This window comes from Lepisosteus oculatus, chromosome 8, assembly GCF_040954835.1.
Source record: "Lepisosteus oculatus isolate fLepOcu1 chromosome 8, fLepOcu1.hap2, whole genome shotgun sequence".
Lineage (NCBI taxonomy): Eukaryota > Metazoa > Chordata > Actinopteri > Semionotiformes > Lepisosteidae > Lepisosteus > Lepisosteus oculatus.
In genome coordinates, this window is record NC_090703.1 from 9544281 (window position 1) to 9559976 (window position 15696).

Consider the following 15696-nt stretch of genomic DNA (forward strand, 5'->3'; position numbering starts at 1 on the left):
ACAGTACTCCACAAAGAACACAGTGTTTTAGAAATGAAATGTTAACAACAGAGACAATGAATTCAGCCAAACTGCACTCTTACAATATAAGCTGTACTGACGTCTAAAAAAAGATAAATCCTTTTTACTTCGGGTTATTTTTTTCTCCAATCATTAGATTGTCAGGGAATGATCATTATTTTCCATTAAGGTAATATATTGTGGCATTTTAAAATGATGAGATGTTTTGTACCAGGACTTCAAAATGAGAGCATAATCCATTAACTAGCTGAATGCAACCCAAAGGTATGTGTAGTTTAAAACATTTAAAAAAAACATATATTAAGTTTGCACATGTCGACTACTCTCCTGGTTATCAAGACCAGGTCAAAGTTTGGGGTGACTCATCAAGTCTCTTACCATTTTTTAGTCATGCACGATAAGCTGAAAATAGGAAGAAAAAAAACAGACATGAATAATACTTCAGCTACATATCAGTTGTTTTTTGGTGCCAGTGTAAGAGGAGCATCAGTTCAAAGATAAACCTAGAACAACACATCAGTAAAACACCTCATTTGCATTGTTATCAGTCTTCGCACCTTCATTTTCCAACAACCTGCAGTTTGCAAATATGATGGCTTTTGCCAGACGTTTCCAAACAACAGATAAAGAATGCCCACAGATTTCAGACCCTACTTATCTCTCTCAGGCAACAGGGGAAATACTGTCCATCTGTTTTCACTTTTTTCCTTCTTTTTAGTCCTCATGGACTGTAAACAAACCAATATCTGAACTTTGCTAGTGTATTTAATGGTGCCTCACACTAGCAGTTGAATATATCCGTTGCTGTTTGAGATATGGCGCTGTGGATCTGAACATCCTCTGTGTTCTATTACATTGCCATTATATTTTAAATTGGCAAGGCATGGCTTTTGCAAGGAGAATGCTGTTTTAGGAAACCGCAAAGGAGGCGAGGGTATCAGTGATGCCAATCTGGATATGTATCTGCAGAGCTGAACTGATGCAGGTTCAGTAATCAGCAGAAAATCCACATACACTTCAGCTCAAAGCAACTTTCCTTTTCATCCTTTATTTAGACAAATATGTCAAGTGAGAACAAATTCTCATTTAAAAAGATGACCTGGAGCGTATCCACTTAAACTACAAGGCAGATTTTAACTAGTACGCATTTGATGTAAATTCCTTGCTAAAAAAAAGGTACAAACAAAAGCACCGTTCCCAGGAACTGAAAATATGATCCCTCCAGCTTTAACCATGACTACTCTTCCAACTAACTACCTCCATTCCACCCAGATTTAAAGAGGAACTGCAGTGCTATTTTTACATTTCGGAGCTATAATGAATCAGCAATGATGAATGCATTTCAAACTACCAAGTACACGGTAACCTCCAATTTACATTACAAAAGAGAAAGTTCCAATGTATGTCTGGTGCCACCATTGTCAATTCTGAACAAAATTCCCATTAACTCGAATGCGGTCCTATTACATTGTAAACACGCTTGAGACCAAGCAAATTTTGCTGCTATATTAATAGTAAATGTTTTCATGAAACCAACACATACAAAGCGACATGTTTTTTCGATACTTTTGACCATTGCAAAAAAAGAGCAACCTGCCAACCAATTAACACTCATAATAATTAACATTGCTTGTAGACCATGTTTCTCATTCGCTTACAGTGAATAGTGAGCAGGAAAGGTCGCATTAATGTCACAATTCTCCCAAACTCTCGCTCTCGTCCATGGTGAGACCTGCGGCTTTTCGCTGGCCTGCAACAACATGCCAACCATGCAGTATCAATAAAAAAATTCACATTTTACACCCATACCTTCAACTGATTTATTTCTTTACCGAGATTTAACAACCGGTCTGAGAAATTGGAACTGCAGTTCCCCTTAAAGACAGGATAGAGATAACACTCCTGCCTGCTGAGCTGTTTGTAGATGATATATTATTGTATGATTGCTCAGAAATTTGTCTTGCATCAAAGCAACTACACTGTACACACACAAAACATTTACAAAGCATACCAACAGTACAAGTAAACATACACGTAACAAAAAACTTTACATATATATTATTTCACACCATTCCTACAGGAGCCCACACAGCTACACCAATTTACCCCCCCACACACACACACAATTACACTTAAACCCATATAATTACACATTACCCCTTTACATTTGCACATTTCTGTCTGAGGATAGCAAGTTAGCAAGTCAAGAAACATTCTTTGTATTACAAATGTCTCTCAGACACCTTTTGCCTTCAACAAAGAGAGCCACAAGCCTGGAGATAATGATTTATTGATCCTTTCCCTGATGAAGACTAAATTTTTCAATCAGCACCTTTAAAAGAGGGAGAGAGTAAAGGACAGGGGCTACCATTGATTCGGCTATCAATTTCTACATTTCAGAACATCTTGAATTTAATTGTGGCCATGGTCTATGACAGCATGTAGCATTCACATTCAAACATATAAAGCCCTTTTTAATTTTTCCATCTTATACAAAATGAGATTTAAGAGCTAAAAGATCTGGACAGCAGATATATGCTTCTGATCGGTTTCCCATCTAACCTAAATGAGTCCAAAGGCTTTTTTCGCTGATGTGTCTGGAGTTTTCTTTTTAAAGCAGAGTAGAAGAAACCAGTTGGGGAAAAGGATGATGAAAAGTACAGGCTTGCGGCAACCTTTTGCTTTACATAGGAACATGAAAATAGTTACAGATGACAGGACAGCATTTGACCCTTTGGTCTGGTTCATTTTGGTTCAAAGTTATCTAAGTGACTCATTTAAAAGTGTTTTCATGCATGTGAAGCTGGTGAGTGTCATGGAGTCCCTGGTATAGTTCAACTACATAACCAGGAAGACATATTTTTGTAAACAGCTGTCCTGGCAGTCCAATACCAAATCTGCACTGTCAACCCACATTTAAAATGAAGACAAGCCAAGCCAGATCTGGTATGATTCTGTTTTTTTATGTTCTGAAGATTAACTCAGCCTTTGTTTCTTGATACTGTTTCTGTAGAAGAGGCTTTGTTTCTGCCCAGTGTCTGTGTGACAAAACAAGAGGCCACTTACCACAGTAGCCCCTGGTAGCAGCATTAATGGAGAGCTCAGCCAGAGGCTTAAAAAGTGTGCAAATAGTTTATATCAAAACACAAGCAGACTGAGGAATGTACAATACAGCCTTTCAAAAGTATTACTGTAAAAGAAACAAACATGCTTTCAGTATGCAAATAAATCTTTCTCACATCAGAATACATTGAAAATTTCACTCTAGGAAATTTGCTAGGCCTGCACACACTTAGTAAATATGGAATCTGGAAGTGTTATTCTATTTTAATTCACTGTTTGCGTCATATTTTATCTCTGAGTGACTTCAGACCATTTTACATAAAACACATCTACATTTTTTAAATGTCAAAGAAATGTTATGGCTTTATGCCTGCCTCTGGCAGCAATCTACACTGTGGTCCATTTCTTGAAAAGTACTACACATCGCAAGAAAATAATACAGGTTATTATTTACTTGGTTGGTTTCCAATCTATTGCTAAGATATAATCCAATGTTTCCTCAGGCAGTCCACCCCTACATAAATACCTACTCACTAAACTGTTTACTTATACTCTGGTAAGAGATTGTATAACACAACTGTGTATTATACATAATAATATATTATTAGATACAATATATTATTCCTATCTAGAATACCTATTGACTAACCCTTTTAATCACACCATGGCTAGCAGATTGCTTTATGCTCTTGGAGGGCTAATGTCCACAGTGAACGTGTTACAGTCAGGATCACAGACAGGCTGTTGCAATATGTTGGAGATGGAAGTAAACAATGAGCAACGATGCTGCTGAAATGAGAAGGATTAAAGGAAAATAGTGGAGTGGAGTAAGCAGTCAGTGAGTAAATTGTTTGTGCTGATGGGGAAAATATAGATGTATCCTCTAAACTAAAGCAATGGCTTGGACAGGACTTGTATTCAGTCTTTTTATGGCCATTGTTTCTGTGCCGACTGTGACCTTCATGAGGAAAGAGTAAAAGTGAATTTACAGACAATGGATCCTGTTTTCCCACTGTCAGGCAGTGAGCTGCTCTGCTCTCATTCTTGGGGTATTTTCAAGCATCCCACGAAACATGCTTACCTTCCTGGGTATCAGATGAAACTATGTTATTGAACAGAAAAATGTATACAAATCCCTGCATAGATTCTTGGGGCTCCCCCCAAAAAATTGACAAATATGTTTATTAACCCATGATTTGCATGCTAAAAAGTACAACATGATAAAAAAATACATATTTTTAGCCGTGTCAGGTATGAAGAACATTAAGTGGAATGCTGTGTCCCATAAACCTATATTAAAAACCTGTAAATGTTGGGCCCTAGACAACTGGGTTTAATTGTTTATTTACAGCTAATCTGTGTTATTAATTTTGAAAGGTTTTCTATTAAATTGAACTTTTTATTGTGCCCTGTGAATTGAAAACATACTGCGATCTGGAATGGCATGTTCCCCTGAATCTAACAGCCCCAGTGTCCCCAGTCAGCAGAGGAAAGGCAGCATGGGTGATCAGTCATGGCTGAAGACTCAGGAGAAGTGGAAAATCACTGGGCTCAGTTTCGCCAGGGGTGAAGAAAGATAAAAAAACAGCAGGAGTCAAAACAAAACACCTCTCAGTGGACTGATGCCCACAGCCCAGGTACCCCAGGCTGCCTGATGAAAACACCATTTCTGCTCATTAGCGGCATTGCGTGGAATGAGAATCTGGTCAGACAGTGAGTGTCTCTGTGGGTAGCAACCCGGGGAGGTGAAATTCAACAAGACTCCTAAAGAACTACCGGAGGTAAATGCAATTAGAACATAAAAACATCCTCCATTAAACAGGACTCTTTATATAAAAGTTTTAGTTTTCATTTTATTGGCACAAATGAGGATTAACCACCCCTGAGGGAAAGTTAAATTAAAAAATAATACTAATTAAGGAACTGTACAATTAAGTCAAATCATTGTTTTTTTTTCCCCTGTAAAGGTGGGAGATTAACAGGGAAACAGGGAACAGTCTGTGTTAGTGGTTAAGCATGAGGGTGTTTTTTTTTTTTAAATAGCATTGTACTGCCAAACCATGTATGCATGCATCAATGGCCAGGCAGATATTACTAGCTGCGTTCACAGAAAAATCCTTATCTCAGGCATTTTAAACATTCCTCCATGCATTTCATTAAGCAAGGTTTTGTTCTATGACTGGGGTGAACATACAGTCAACAATACTAGCCCTTAAGTTCTGTGTAAACATTTGCTTTCAGAATAACATAATGGAATGACTGCATTTTAAGAAAGGAGTTAGATCACACTGTTCAGAGACTGTTAGATCACAATCTGCGCAGAGAGGGATTGTTGCTGCTCTGACTAGACCTCGTCTAAGAGAAGTGGTGTCACGGTCCTGGTACCACCAGCCCAGTAAAAAATCCCATTTTAGCCGTTCTTCATTTTAACATGTCTATGATAACCCGGTGCTCTCATAAACTAAATCACAAAAGTTGCTAGTGTATTGGGTTCCCATAACAAAACTTTTAAAAAAGATACAAGAAAATATAGCTTTCCTTAACTTTCAGCTAATTATCTGTGCAAAGAGGAAATACAAAAACTATATTAGAGAAACTCTTCCACTTCGGGATGGTTTGCTCTACAGAGTCTTACAGGAGAAGATTAAATGGTTTTAAAAGCCTTTCAGTACAACACTTCCCATAGCTTGACAAGAAAGGACTGGCAGACGAAGAGCTCCATCTGGTGGATATTATGGGTCATAATGGTGATTTTTTTAAAAGGAATAGAAAACTGCTGTCCTAAGTAAAGGTTTGCTCTTTGCAGAAAACATACAAAAGGCCAGACAAGACCAATAACTGCTACTGTATATGAAATTCTTAAGCTAAAGGTATGTTGAAGATCTCATGAAATTACTACATATTTACAGAGGATACCCTCCTTCATTAGTCATTTATAAATTCGGTATTTCTGCATTCAAGAATAGAAAACTGATTTAAAAAAACTGCTTTTATGCCTTTTAGAGATACAAGATACAACACACAGCTTTATATGCTTCACAAAATCTCTGGAATCAAATTAAAGTATTTTCTCACTCTGTGATCATTTTCCACGTTTCAATAACTTCTCTTAGTGTAACATCTGTCATTCATTTGCACTACATGCCTGTTTCATTTATATGTCCTATTTCTACAGTGAGCCATACATCTAGGTAAAGCAGTAGGGATTTAAATGAATGACTCATACAACTCATTTTTTTATTTATATACTCTTACTAATGATTAGGAAAGGAATGCACTTTAAAGAGATTTTAAATAAGGGATACTACGATTGGATCCTGAGCTTTCCCAAACCTCGATTTGCATGGTCTTACTGCTCCAGTAAGATTCTACCACTCTTTATGGTGGAATGTGCACATTGAGGGTTATTATGCAAAAGAAATACATTCTTGTTTGCTGCTCAAGTGTTTTTAATCCAGATTCCTCAGAGTATTCTGGATCTTTACATGTCATTTGTTCCAAAGGCAGCACAACAGAAACTAATTGCTTTAACCTTTGACCCTTGTGATTCCCTTGCAATACCCGACTGAACAAGGAAGTAGTTTGGGTTTTAGTTTGGGTTCCCCTTTTTCTTTTAAAACGGATGAAAGTATCTGCATCTGAAACGCTTCCGTGTCAGTGAGCAGTATGTGTGCACAGAAGAGGTTTTGTGATGATTAAAGAGTTTGCAAAAATGGATCAATTTTAAGCAACATAAATGAAGAGAGCAACATGGCACTCCACTGTCTTTTTGTTTTAAACAAAGAAAGTTGGTTTGACGATATTGGCTCCCAGAAGAGATTTTAATTTTCCCCACAGATGTGAAATGACGAGTGCATCAGGTTACAGATGGAATCGATTAAAAAAAAAAACAGTCATAGCAAGAATCATTAAGTCAACATTTTATTGATTTCCCAAGTTACATGGAAAATCACCTACCTGCTTTACTGCAGGAATGTACACATCAGTCAGACACACCCCACAAACAAAACCTAAAAAATACACAAGCTCACAGACGACCGATTTCTTGTACATAAGGTTATTATGCTGACTGGCGTGCCCTACTTTTCTTAAGTGAGGATACTCCCCAGAACTCTTGACATTTTCTACCTGAGGAGTTGCAAGTGATTAAGTTACATTAACATTCTTTTACAAAATAAAACATTGCAATGAAACAAAATTATTCTTCAACATAAGAATGACATTTGCGCCATGTCTTCTGAAACAAACGTTTGCCTGAATCTTTTCACAGAGGCTTGCAAAGCAAGATACAGAAGGCAGATTTTAAAAACTCCAGGAAGGAAGGGAAAACGGTGAACCAGAGGAATTCGCCAATAGTCAATGGATTTCAAGAAAAAAAAAAGACTAGAATGTACCTGAATATAAACAGCATCCTGACGAAAGGCCCCAGAACAAATAATGTTCAATCCTTTTGAAATACAAGAAAATGAGTGGCGACGTCCTCTCGCATCACACAAACTCTACAAACGAAAGCTACAGCAGGAAATCTGCCGTTCCTGCAGTCACAGTCCTCAATCCAGTTCAAAACAAGGCCTAAAGCCTAAATACTGAGACTATGACAAGAACCAAAGTCCATTAAGGGGAAAGACAACATAGGCCTTTAGTATAACCTGTAATGTGGATATGTCATTTGTGCAAATTGCCTTTTGACAATCGATAGAAGCACAATGCAATACAAAAAGATCCCTTAGAAAGGTGCCTTTACCCATTAGATGGAGGGGAACACCTTAAATGGTGATTTTCAGAGCCTGCTAAAGCAACTGATATAATCTTTCTTTTTTTCCATTTGGTACAGCTCATATGCCAAAATCAAGACAGCTTTCTGAGGAAAAGAATGAGTTGTCAGTACCTGGGGCCACTAAAGACTAACCCACTGAAACATGCACTCGAAACAGCTGTGTGTAAGCATTACAAGCACCTTTTGTCTCATTGATGAAAAATCTCTCAGGCATCACAAATAATGTTACAATCATAGCAAGAACGGCATTAAGGGTATTTTGTGAGTCACTCAATTACATTCTGCAACAGTAAGGAGCCATTTTCTCATCACAGACAAAAAGGGGAGAAAGAAGCAACAGGCTTCGTGAACCCCATCTTAAGCCAAGTAAGGCTGCACAAAGGCCATTATCATTAAAGAGCAAAGCCAAATCCAACGCATTAGGATGGCTCGTCTCGTTAAGTATTAACATTTCAACCAAGCGCCCCAAAGACTTCAGTGGCAACAGAAAACTGGCAACTGGCAACTATTACTCTACAAAGCATTAGAATTTGGCTTGGAAAGAAGCTTAACTGAAGAATGGAAATTTGTGTAAAGTGGAAGTTATGCACTGAAATACATATGACATTCTTGTACCTTACTTGAGAAATCTGTAGTGTTTAAAAGAAAAATTAAATGTGCATACTTTTGGGAATCTACCTCCCCCACAAAAAAATGTAAATTCAAAAGCTCAAGGAAAGCATTTAACTATCTGCAACCGGAACAGCTTTCTGGCCAGAGGGCATGTAGATCTCTCAGTAGGAATCAGGGCAGTTAAGGTCCTGTTAGAAGCATGTAAAAAATTTGCATGTGCTAAAAACAAGGTTAAAGGGGAGGGGGGAAAAGGCGACAAGAATGCTTAAGGTGCAATAGCTGCAATTACATAGCTTGTCGACTTCACCTGAAAAGCTGACTCCAAACAGATCACAATGCCTAGGCAAGGAAAATCCAGGTCAAAAACAAAGAATAGCAGCAGGGATTCCAGGCAGCAAAGCTTCGCTCTGCAAGAAGATGACAAGCTGAAGGGAAACTTTCATGTTGCAGGTTTGTGCATTCTGCGATATTCAACCATGTACTAAAGGTAGGCCATGATGCAGAGCTCTCTTCCACATGTAATAGGTCGAGCGAGGGGTGAGTGGGAAATAAGACCGAAATTCCTTGAAAGTGGGAAAGGACTTTTCTTCAAAGCGTTTCTGCAGGAATAGCTTTGCCTTGGCCTTGAAGTTTGCCAGTGCAACAACATCCATGACGAAGACCTGCTCCTCCACGTTTTTCTCAGGAACTGTGTAGCCAGAGAGTTTGCCGTTATAGGGGCTGAAGGATGTACTATTCATACTCCCATCATTCTTCTCGCAGGCAGGAACATCTTCAGTTGCCATCATGTAAGGTGTCTGACAAACTGGGGACTTAGACAAATCCGTTTCCCATTTCATCTCGTCACCGACTTTCTTGTCGGCAAACCCCTTCTTCCAAAACCAATACAAACATGCAGAGACAGAAGGGTACTTGAGTCTGAATTTGGGAAAGGACATTTTACACTTCTGGACCCGTGTCTTTGCCTCTCTTCTGAGCTTCATTCGTCTGAAGGAGGAAAAACGGAAGCTCTTGTGATTACGCTTATAACAACTCCCGTTGGAAACAGACAAATGAGCCTGAGCGATCACAGGAGAGGAGTGTCCATTAGGATGGCGAATTTTAACTTCACTGCTCCCGAACGCCTCCTTGAAATTGGAGTTGGCCACCAAAGCTTCTCTTCTCCAGTTATAGTACGTCGACCTCGAAATGCCAGGAAAACGTCTTTTGAAATTCCTATATGGAAGCAAGGTGTTCATTGCAATGCAGTTCTGCAAACACTTTTTTGCTTCTTGCATGAAAGCAAAATTCTGAGCGCGGTCTCCCGCCAGCTTCTCGCCGTTGACGGCAAACAAATGAGTCACGTTGTCGTAGCATCGCGGGCGATTTGTTTCAGAAGGGGACACGTCTTCTCCCGTGTCTGCTGCATCGTTCTTGGGGGTCGCCATGAAGTTGCCCCCACCAGACTGAAGCTCGTGCTTCCAGGCATAGTATGTGGATCGGGAGATTTCTGGGAAGAACTCCTTGAATTGATGAAGCGGCAGCAGCTTACCTTCCGAAAAGCAGGCCTGTAGAAAGTGTTTGGCCTCATACCTTGCAGCAGCTTTCTTCCGATGTTCCTGCGTCTGCCTCTTCCACCGGTAGAAGGTACTCTTTGTGATGTTGTACCTGTCTTTGAGGCTGGAGTACGAGAGTTGCGGGTCCCGGTTCAAAAGCTCCAGTGTCTTCAGGGGGATGGCGTGGTGCTCCTCAGCTGGACTTCCCATCTGAAGGTCACTTGCTTGGACAACGGCCACAAAATGGTGAGGCTTGAACACCGAATCGGGCTCTAACTCGCCTGACCACATGATATGGAGCGTCATCATCTCAGACCCGCCAGGCCAGGTCCTGGGGCGAATAAGGCGATTGAAGTATGGCCGGATCTTCAGGTTGTACATGGGGTAAATGGAGTAGATGTTACACTGCAGAACAGAGGCCAGGGCGTAAACGTGCCACATGTTTGCGAAGGAGCCAGGGAAGCAGGATGCTTTTACGTCCGCGTCGAAGATGGCTTCTAAAACAGCCCTAGGCAGATTCAACTTCTTGGCCGATTCCTCTGTACAAAGGGAAAACCTTGCCGCCTGCAGCATCACTTTGGAGTCTATCATCCCACTGAGGTAGTATTGCTTGCGCAGCAGCATCTCCACTACCGTGCGGACCTGAAGCTCCAAACTGAGGCTGGTGTTCCCAACGAGGAGGGTGCTGGCGGCATCAAACAAGAGGTTGCCGTCCCCCTTGCAGGCCAGCGGGAGCATGCCACCGGGGGCGTCGTCTGGGTAAAGGCAGCGGGCTGTCGCGTCGATCTCCACTCCGGGAGGAAACTCCCCGCATGTGGAAGCTGGCAGCAGGAACCCAGCCATGGTCTTTTCCACAGCCAGTGCAACGCTGACCAGCCGGTGAAGCCCGGCACACTCTGTGGCATCCTGCAGCTCTCTCAAGACAGACTGCACAACCTCTTGTCTCTGAATCATGCCTGTAAAAGACAACACACATTACCTTATAAGCACACAGTATGCAGACTAAGGCCCTATACATCAAAGTAATTCATTTTTTTTAAACTGGAGGCAAGCACCACATGCAGCATATCACTGAGATGCAAGACTTGATATTTTGTTAGTGTGAGACTAACTGTTAGAAAATCTTAAGACTTGTCTTGACTTAATCTTAGAAATGTAATCTAGTTAAATGTTCTGTAAACTGTACATACTGTCACTTTAAGTCGTCAAGGTGCTGTGGTGACATAAAAATGATACTTGTCTGGATGCTGCATGGATACATCAGGACCGCAGCTTGGAATGGTTTACATTTGGCACCAGACCCATTTCAATGGCTGTTCAATACAAAATGTAGACTTAGTTTCCTTATTGTTCCAGAAGTGAATTTTGCTTTGCAGCCAGGTAACAGACATATTTAACACAACATCAACCCATTAACAAAATAAACACCCATACAAGTAGAAGTTTTAAATAATCCTCACAATCCAAAATAGATAAATGCTGAAGGTCAATCTGTGAGTTAGATACATACATGAAAATAAAATCAGTTTCTTGTTTCAATTGAGAAGGTCCGCAATGGGAATAAAAGAGTCTACTTATACTGGACTTAAATCGGTGGTCTAAATCAATGTCCTGATTTAAGGAGTTCAAATTTACTGTGGTCATGACAGTGATATTATTGGCCTTCCGCAATACTTGAAAAGTTTGCTGGCCACCTCCACTGTCTGGCCCAGTCTTAATACACAAAAAAACAGAGCAGAGTGGGCTGTCAGCCATTCGGATTTAGAAAACTGTACTTTAAAATGCAACAAGCAACCAAATATGGTTGTGAGGGTTATTTAAATGAAAAAACATAAGCTTTTAATTTTACAGGTGAGGCCATAGGACATTTAAACACACCAATTAGCTGAATATTATACCTATGCAAATAAGACCCCAGATTTCGAAATTGGGTTTCTTACATTAGAATGTCTAGAATAGCATATTCTTATAATGATTATATTTCCAGAATTAATGTTAAAAAATGAACTGAATAATATTATCCAAATTTGATAAATATGGGGGAAAGTTTTGCCAAGAAGCCACTTAAGACAAGGCCTATGGTTAAGGTACAAAATCTTATCCAGGCCTACCACAAGGCCTCTGTTTTTCAACCAGTATAGTATAAAATAACTTCCTATAAAGTATACAAAAGATAACTGAACCAGACAATGCTTTGGACATTTAAAGGCATTTTTTGGCTTTATTGTTGTAAGTTTAAAGTCCAGTTGTAAAACAAAATAATTTTTTTAGAATATTTTCTATTTTATATGTTTTAAGATATCAAAACTTTTGTTTAAAAATCAAAACCGGCTAGAACAGTACTAAAATTGGGCATTTCATAAAACGCTGATGAAGCTACCAAGCCTCATAATACTTTTTTTCTTCAACCCTTAAGATAGGCTTGCATTGATTTTCAGAACAGATCAAGCATAAATACACAACATTTAAAAATACTCTCAGTCAAGAAGAAGCTTCAGTGGCGGTGATGTGAGACGTTAATGTTTCTTAGCGTTTAATTACGCGTCAGGGTTTGTATACAAACCAAAGCTATGCGATAATGATTACGTGTTCCGCACGGTATTTACTCAGCAATGCAATATATTATTCCAATTTCCTTGTCCCCATTCCTTTAAAAACAAAATCTGTCCGTGAATGTTTTAATTCACGGGTCTCACACAAACGATGTTGGTTAACCAAATGAATACCGACAATTGTGCGAGTAAATACATTTCATTCAACTTCAAAGTATTGTGCATAGGCGACGCTGCGCAATGTGATTATAATCCATTGAAATAGTTTTGATTCACGTTTTTACGCGATAATTGGTGTAGGTGAACTTAGATGTAGTCTAAGTTAGCATCTTGAACCAGGTTTCTCGAAACTCCACGCGGCGGCAGGTAAAATTGAAATAAATATAGACATAGGAAAAGTTTTTAAAAATTACAACCTTACCTGAGTTATTCTTTTAAGTTTCCTTTATAAAGATTCTAAACTACCATTAGACGTTCAGGGCAAGATTTGGCTAAATAATTGCTTTCTACAGGTACTGATCTCGAAGAAAATCCATACTGCTAGTTTGGAAGCTGCCCCACTAGAGTCACACATTGAAATTGAAAGGCTCAAACCGGACAATTTGGGGATTTGAAGTGATGTCAATAGTACCTCCCTCCAGGAAATTGTCAATCACACCAGATTGTTTTTGTCCCCTGTTTAAAACAACCTATATCGGAGCCAGGGTCAATTTCAATGTGAAGTGTTAGAAATACCTGTTGTGTAGTGACTGTTTGTATACAGTTTAGTCTCTGTTTTCTTGACGAAGTTTTATTGGGGATTTCTTAGTCCTCTCTGAATCTGCGGTTTATTTATTTTTTTCTTTAAAGGTTCCTGTTTTTTGAAGGTGAAGTAAGGATCCATGTAAACCTCGTGGAAGACGCCAAGAATTTAGCGCCTCGCTACAAAATTATGTAATTTAATATTTAATCTTGGTGTTTGAATTATGAATTAGATCTGTCTCGAAGAAGTGAAGCGAAGCGTGCTATTTCTATCACAACTGCTAGGAGGCAAAAACAATTAAACTCCCTTTAATTAATACAGACTGATTAGTCATTTTTGTGTTGGTGTTTCGGTAAATTAACTTCTTACAAATTTGACGCATCGAGCTGTTTTTACTGTTGGCTCTAAATCATACTATACTGCCAGTTTTCCTCAATAAATGCATAACACGCTCAACAACCGTAATTGCCCGTACTCATCACTGGCTCTCACACTTGTTCTGAATGACCCTTTCTGCTAAAAAGAGGCCCTTCACTCCTGTGTACGCGAGCTCTACAAAACAACAATGGAAGTTTCCTATACAGAATGAGGTGGAGTCTGAAATGGAGAGATAAGACTCTAGTCATTATGTACTGTCTCTTAACACTTCAAGAAAAATGGTCCAAAACGGAGTGTTTTTTGACTAGGACAAGACTAGGGGGTCATGCACTCTGTATGGTTCACATGATAAACACACTGACTCACACTGATCATTCTAAACAGATGCTGCGTGGTTTGGGCTATTCCTGGTTAAACCTCCGTCTCGTGTATATATATATATTTGAAAATCAGTTCCAAATTACAAATGTATTTCTGAGGGAAAAAAAATGTTCCCTACATTACAACATTAATAGAATTTGCATCTATGTATAGTGGGGTTGTGGGTGCTTCAAAGAGTGTATTGCTATGCCCTTTTTCACAATTATTTACTGAAGCAGGGGACTTTATCACCATCTCATCGATTTTAAGATCAGAATATTACTCTTCAATCACAGTAGAGAAAATTGTAGCAAAAGGATCGGGCAATCCTTTATTCCTGAATCCTGGATAGGACGCTTCTCCAGCTGGAGTACAGACTGCATTTCAATGACCGAGGAAGTTATTAGCACTGACAAAAGTATGGAAATGGGAGGTGTGGGGTTGTTATTATTTATTCTCAGCCATTGGCTTTAGTTTGAGAGGTTGGTGTTAGGGGAGTTGTAGTACAGGGCAGCCGATCTTGTTTTTTTTTTTGCAGGGTATTATTTTTAACACCTGTCTCTGCCTTTTGCATAAATTCTGAATCAAAGCCATTCCTCTGGGCTTGTTGACACATACACAGCGCTTATCCTCCTGCCCCCAACCCCCCAGAAATTTTTTGGGTTCCGTCTCAGGACAAACAGAACGCCACCCCCTTCGACTCCTCTGCTAGAGTGGTCTCTTTGCTTTGGTCTCAACTGTGGTTTTGTTCACAGCTGGACACTAAGACAACTTGGTGCCAAGATGTCCTCCGCTGTGTGACCACATGTTAAACACTGAAAGAGGGATAATGGGCTTTCATATGGATGCCAGCACAGTAGTAGTAACAGTAGTGTTACAATTTATGTTTGGAACCACACATTTTTTTTCCTTTTCTTTGGTCTGTAGTCTCAGATTCTGACATCTTTTGGCAAGGTTATAAATAAAATCGGAAGATGTGGGATTTGCAGAGCACTGTCAACTGAATTTCTAAGAAAAACGCATAAAAAATGATCTCCTCTTTAGTTTTTGTATTTGTGTGTGTGCGTTGATTGGGTAACGCTTTCAAGGATTAGGCTGGGAAAGGGAAGTGGTTTGCTTGTGCAGATAAATCCATTAATCAAATAAATAATCCTGTTATTAATTTAATCCTGGCTGTTACATGGTATAAAGATGCATAGCATAGAAGACAGAAAACCATTAGAAATACTAGAATCACTTAAGATAACCCACTTTCAGGAATCAATTGCTTCAGAAACTATATGAAACTATATTCGGACAAAAATGTGCAGAAACTATATACTAGTTATAATTTTTTTTTAAAGACAGATTGTTAGGAGTATGCCGCAGACCTCTATATATTCAGGTGTGGTGTATTTTAATTTTCTTTATATGGATTGTGAAAAATAGAAGCTGGAGCTGAAACCAACATTGAGAAGTTGTAACAGCTAGAAATTGCTTCCTTACTCAGTTTGTCAAAGTACCTACTTGAGTGGATGCCTGTATCAATCTTGTCTTTTCAAGCAGTTTAAGATAGTATAAGGAAAACAGAAGCAACGGCATAGTTAGACCACTCTGATCATAACATGTGTAATGTGATATACATTTTGAGACTGGAAGAGTAGACTCCAAAGAAAA

At 39.2% G+C, this 15696-nt stretch overlaps 1 protein-coding gene across 1 annotated transcript; it reads right to left on the reverse strand.

Annotated features, from left to right (window-relative positions):
* Positions 1–6992: 6992 nt before the first annotated feature.
* On the reverse strand, positions 6993–13124 carry vrtn (vertebrae development associated). Its single transcript, XM_006632365.3, has 2 exons — positions 12982–13124; positions 6993–10964 (listed from the first exon to the last, which is right to left on the reverse strand). Exon 2 carries the CDS (start codon positions 10960–10962, stop codon positions 8944–8946), a length of 2019 nt encoding a protein of 672 aa, XP_006632428.1. The 5' UTR covers positions 10963–10964; positions 12982–13124; the 3' UTR covers positions 6993–8943.
* Positions 13125–15696: the final 2572 nt, after the last annotated feature.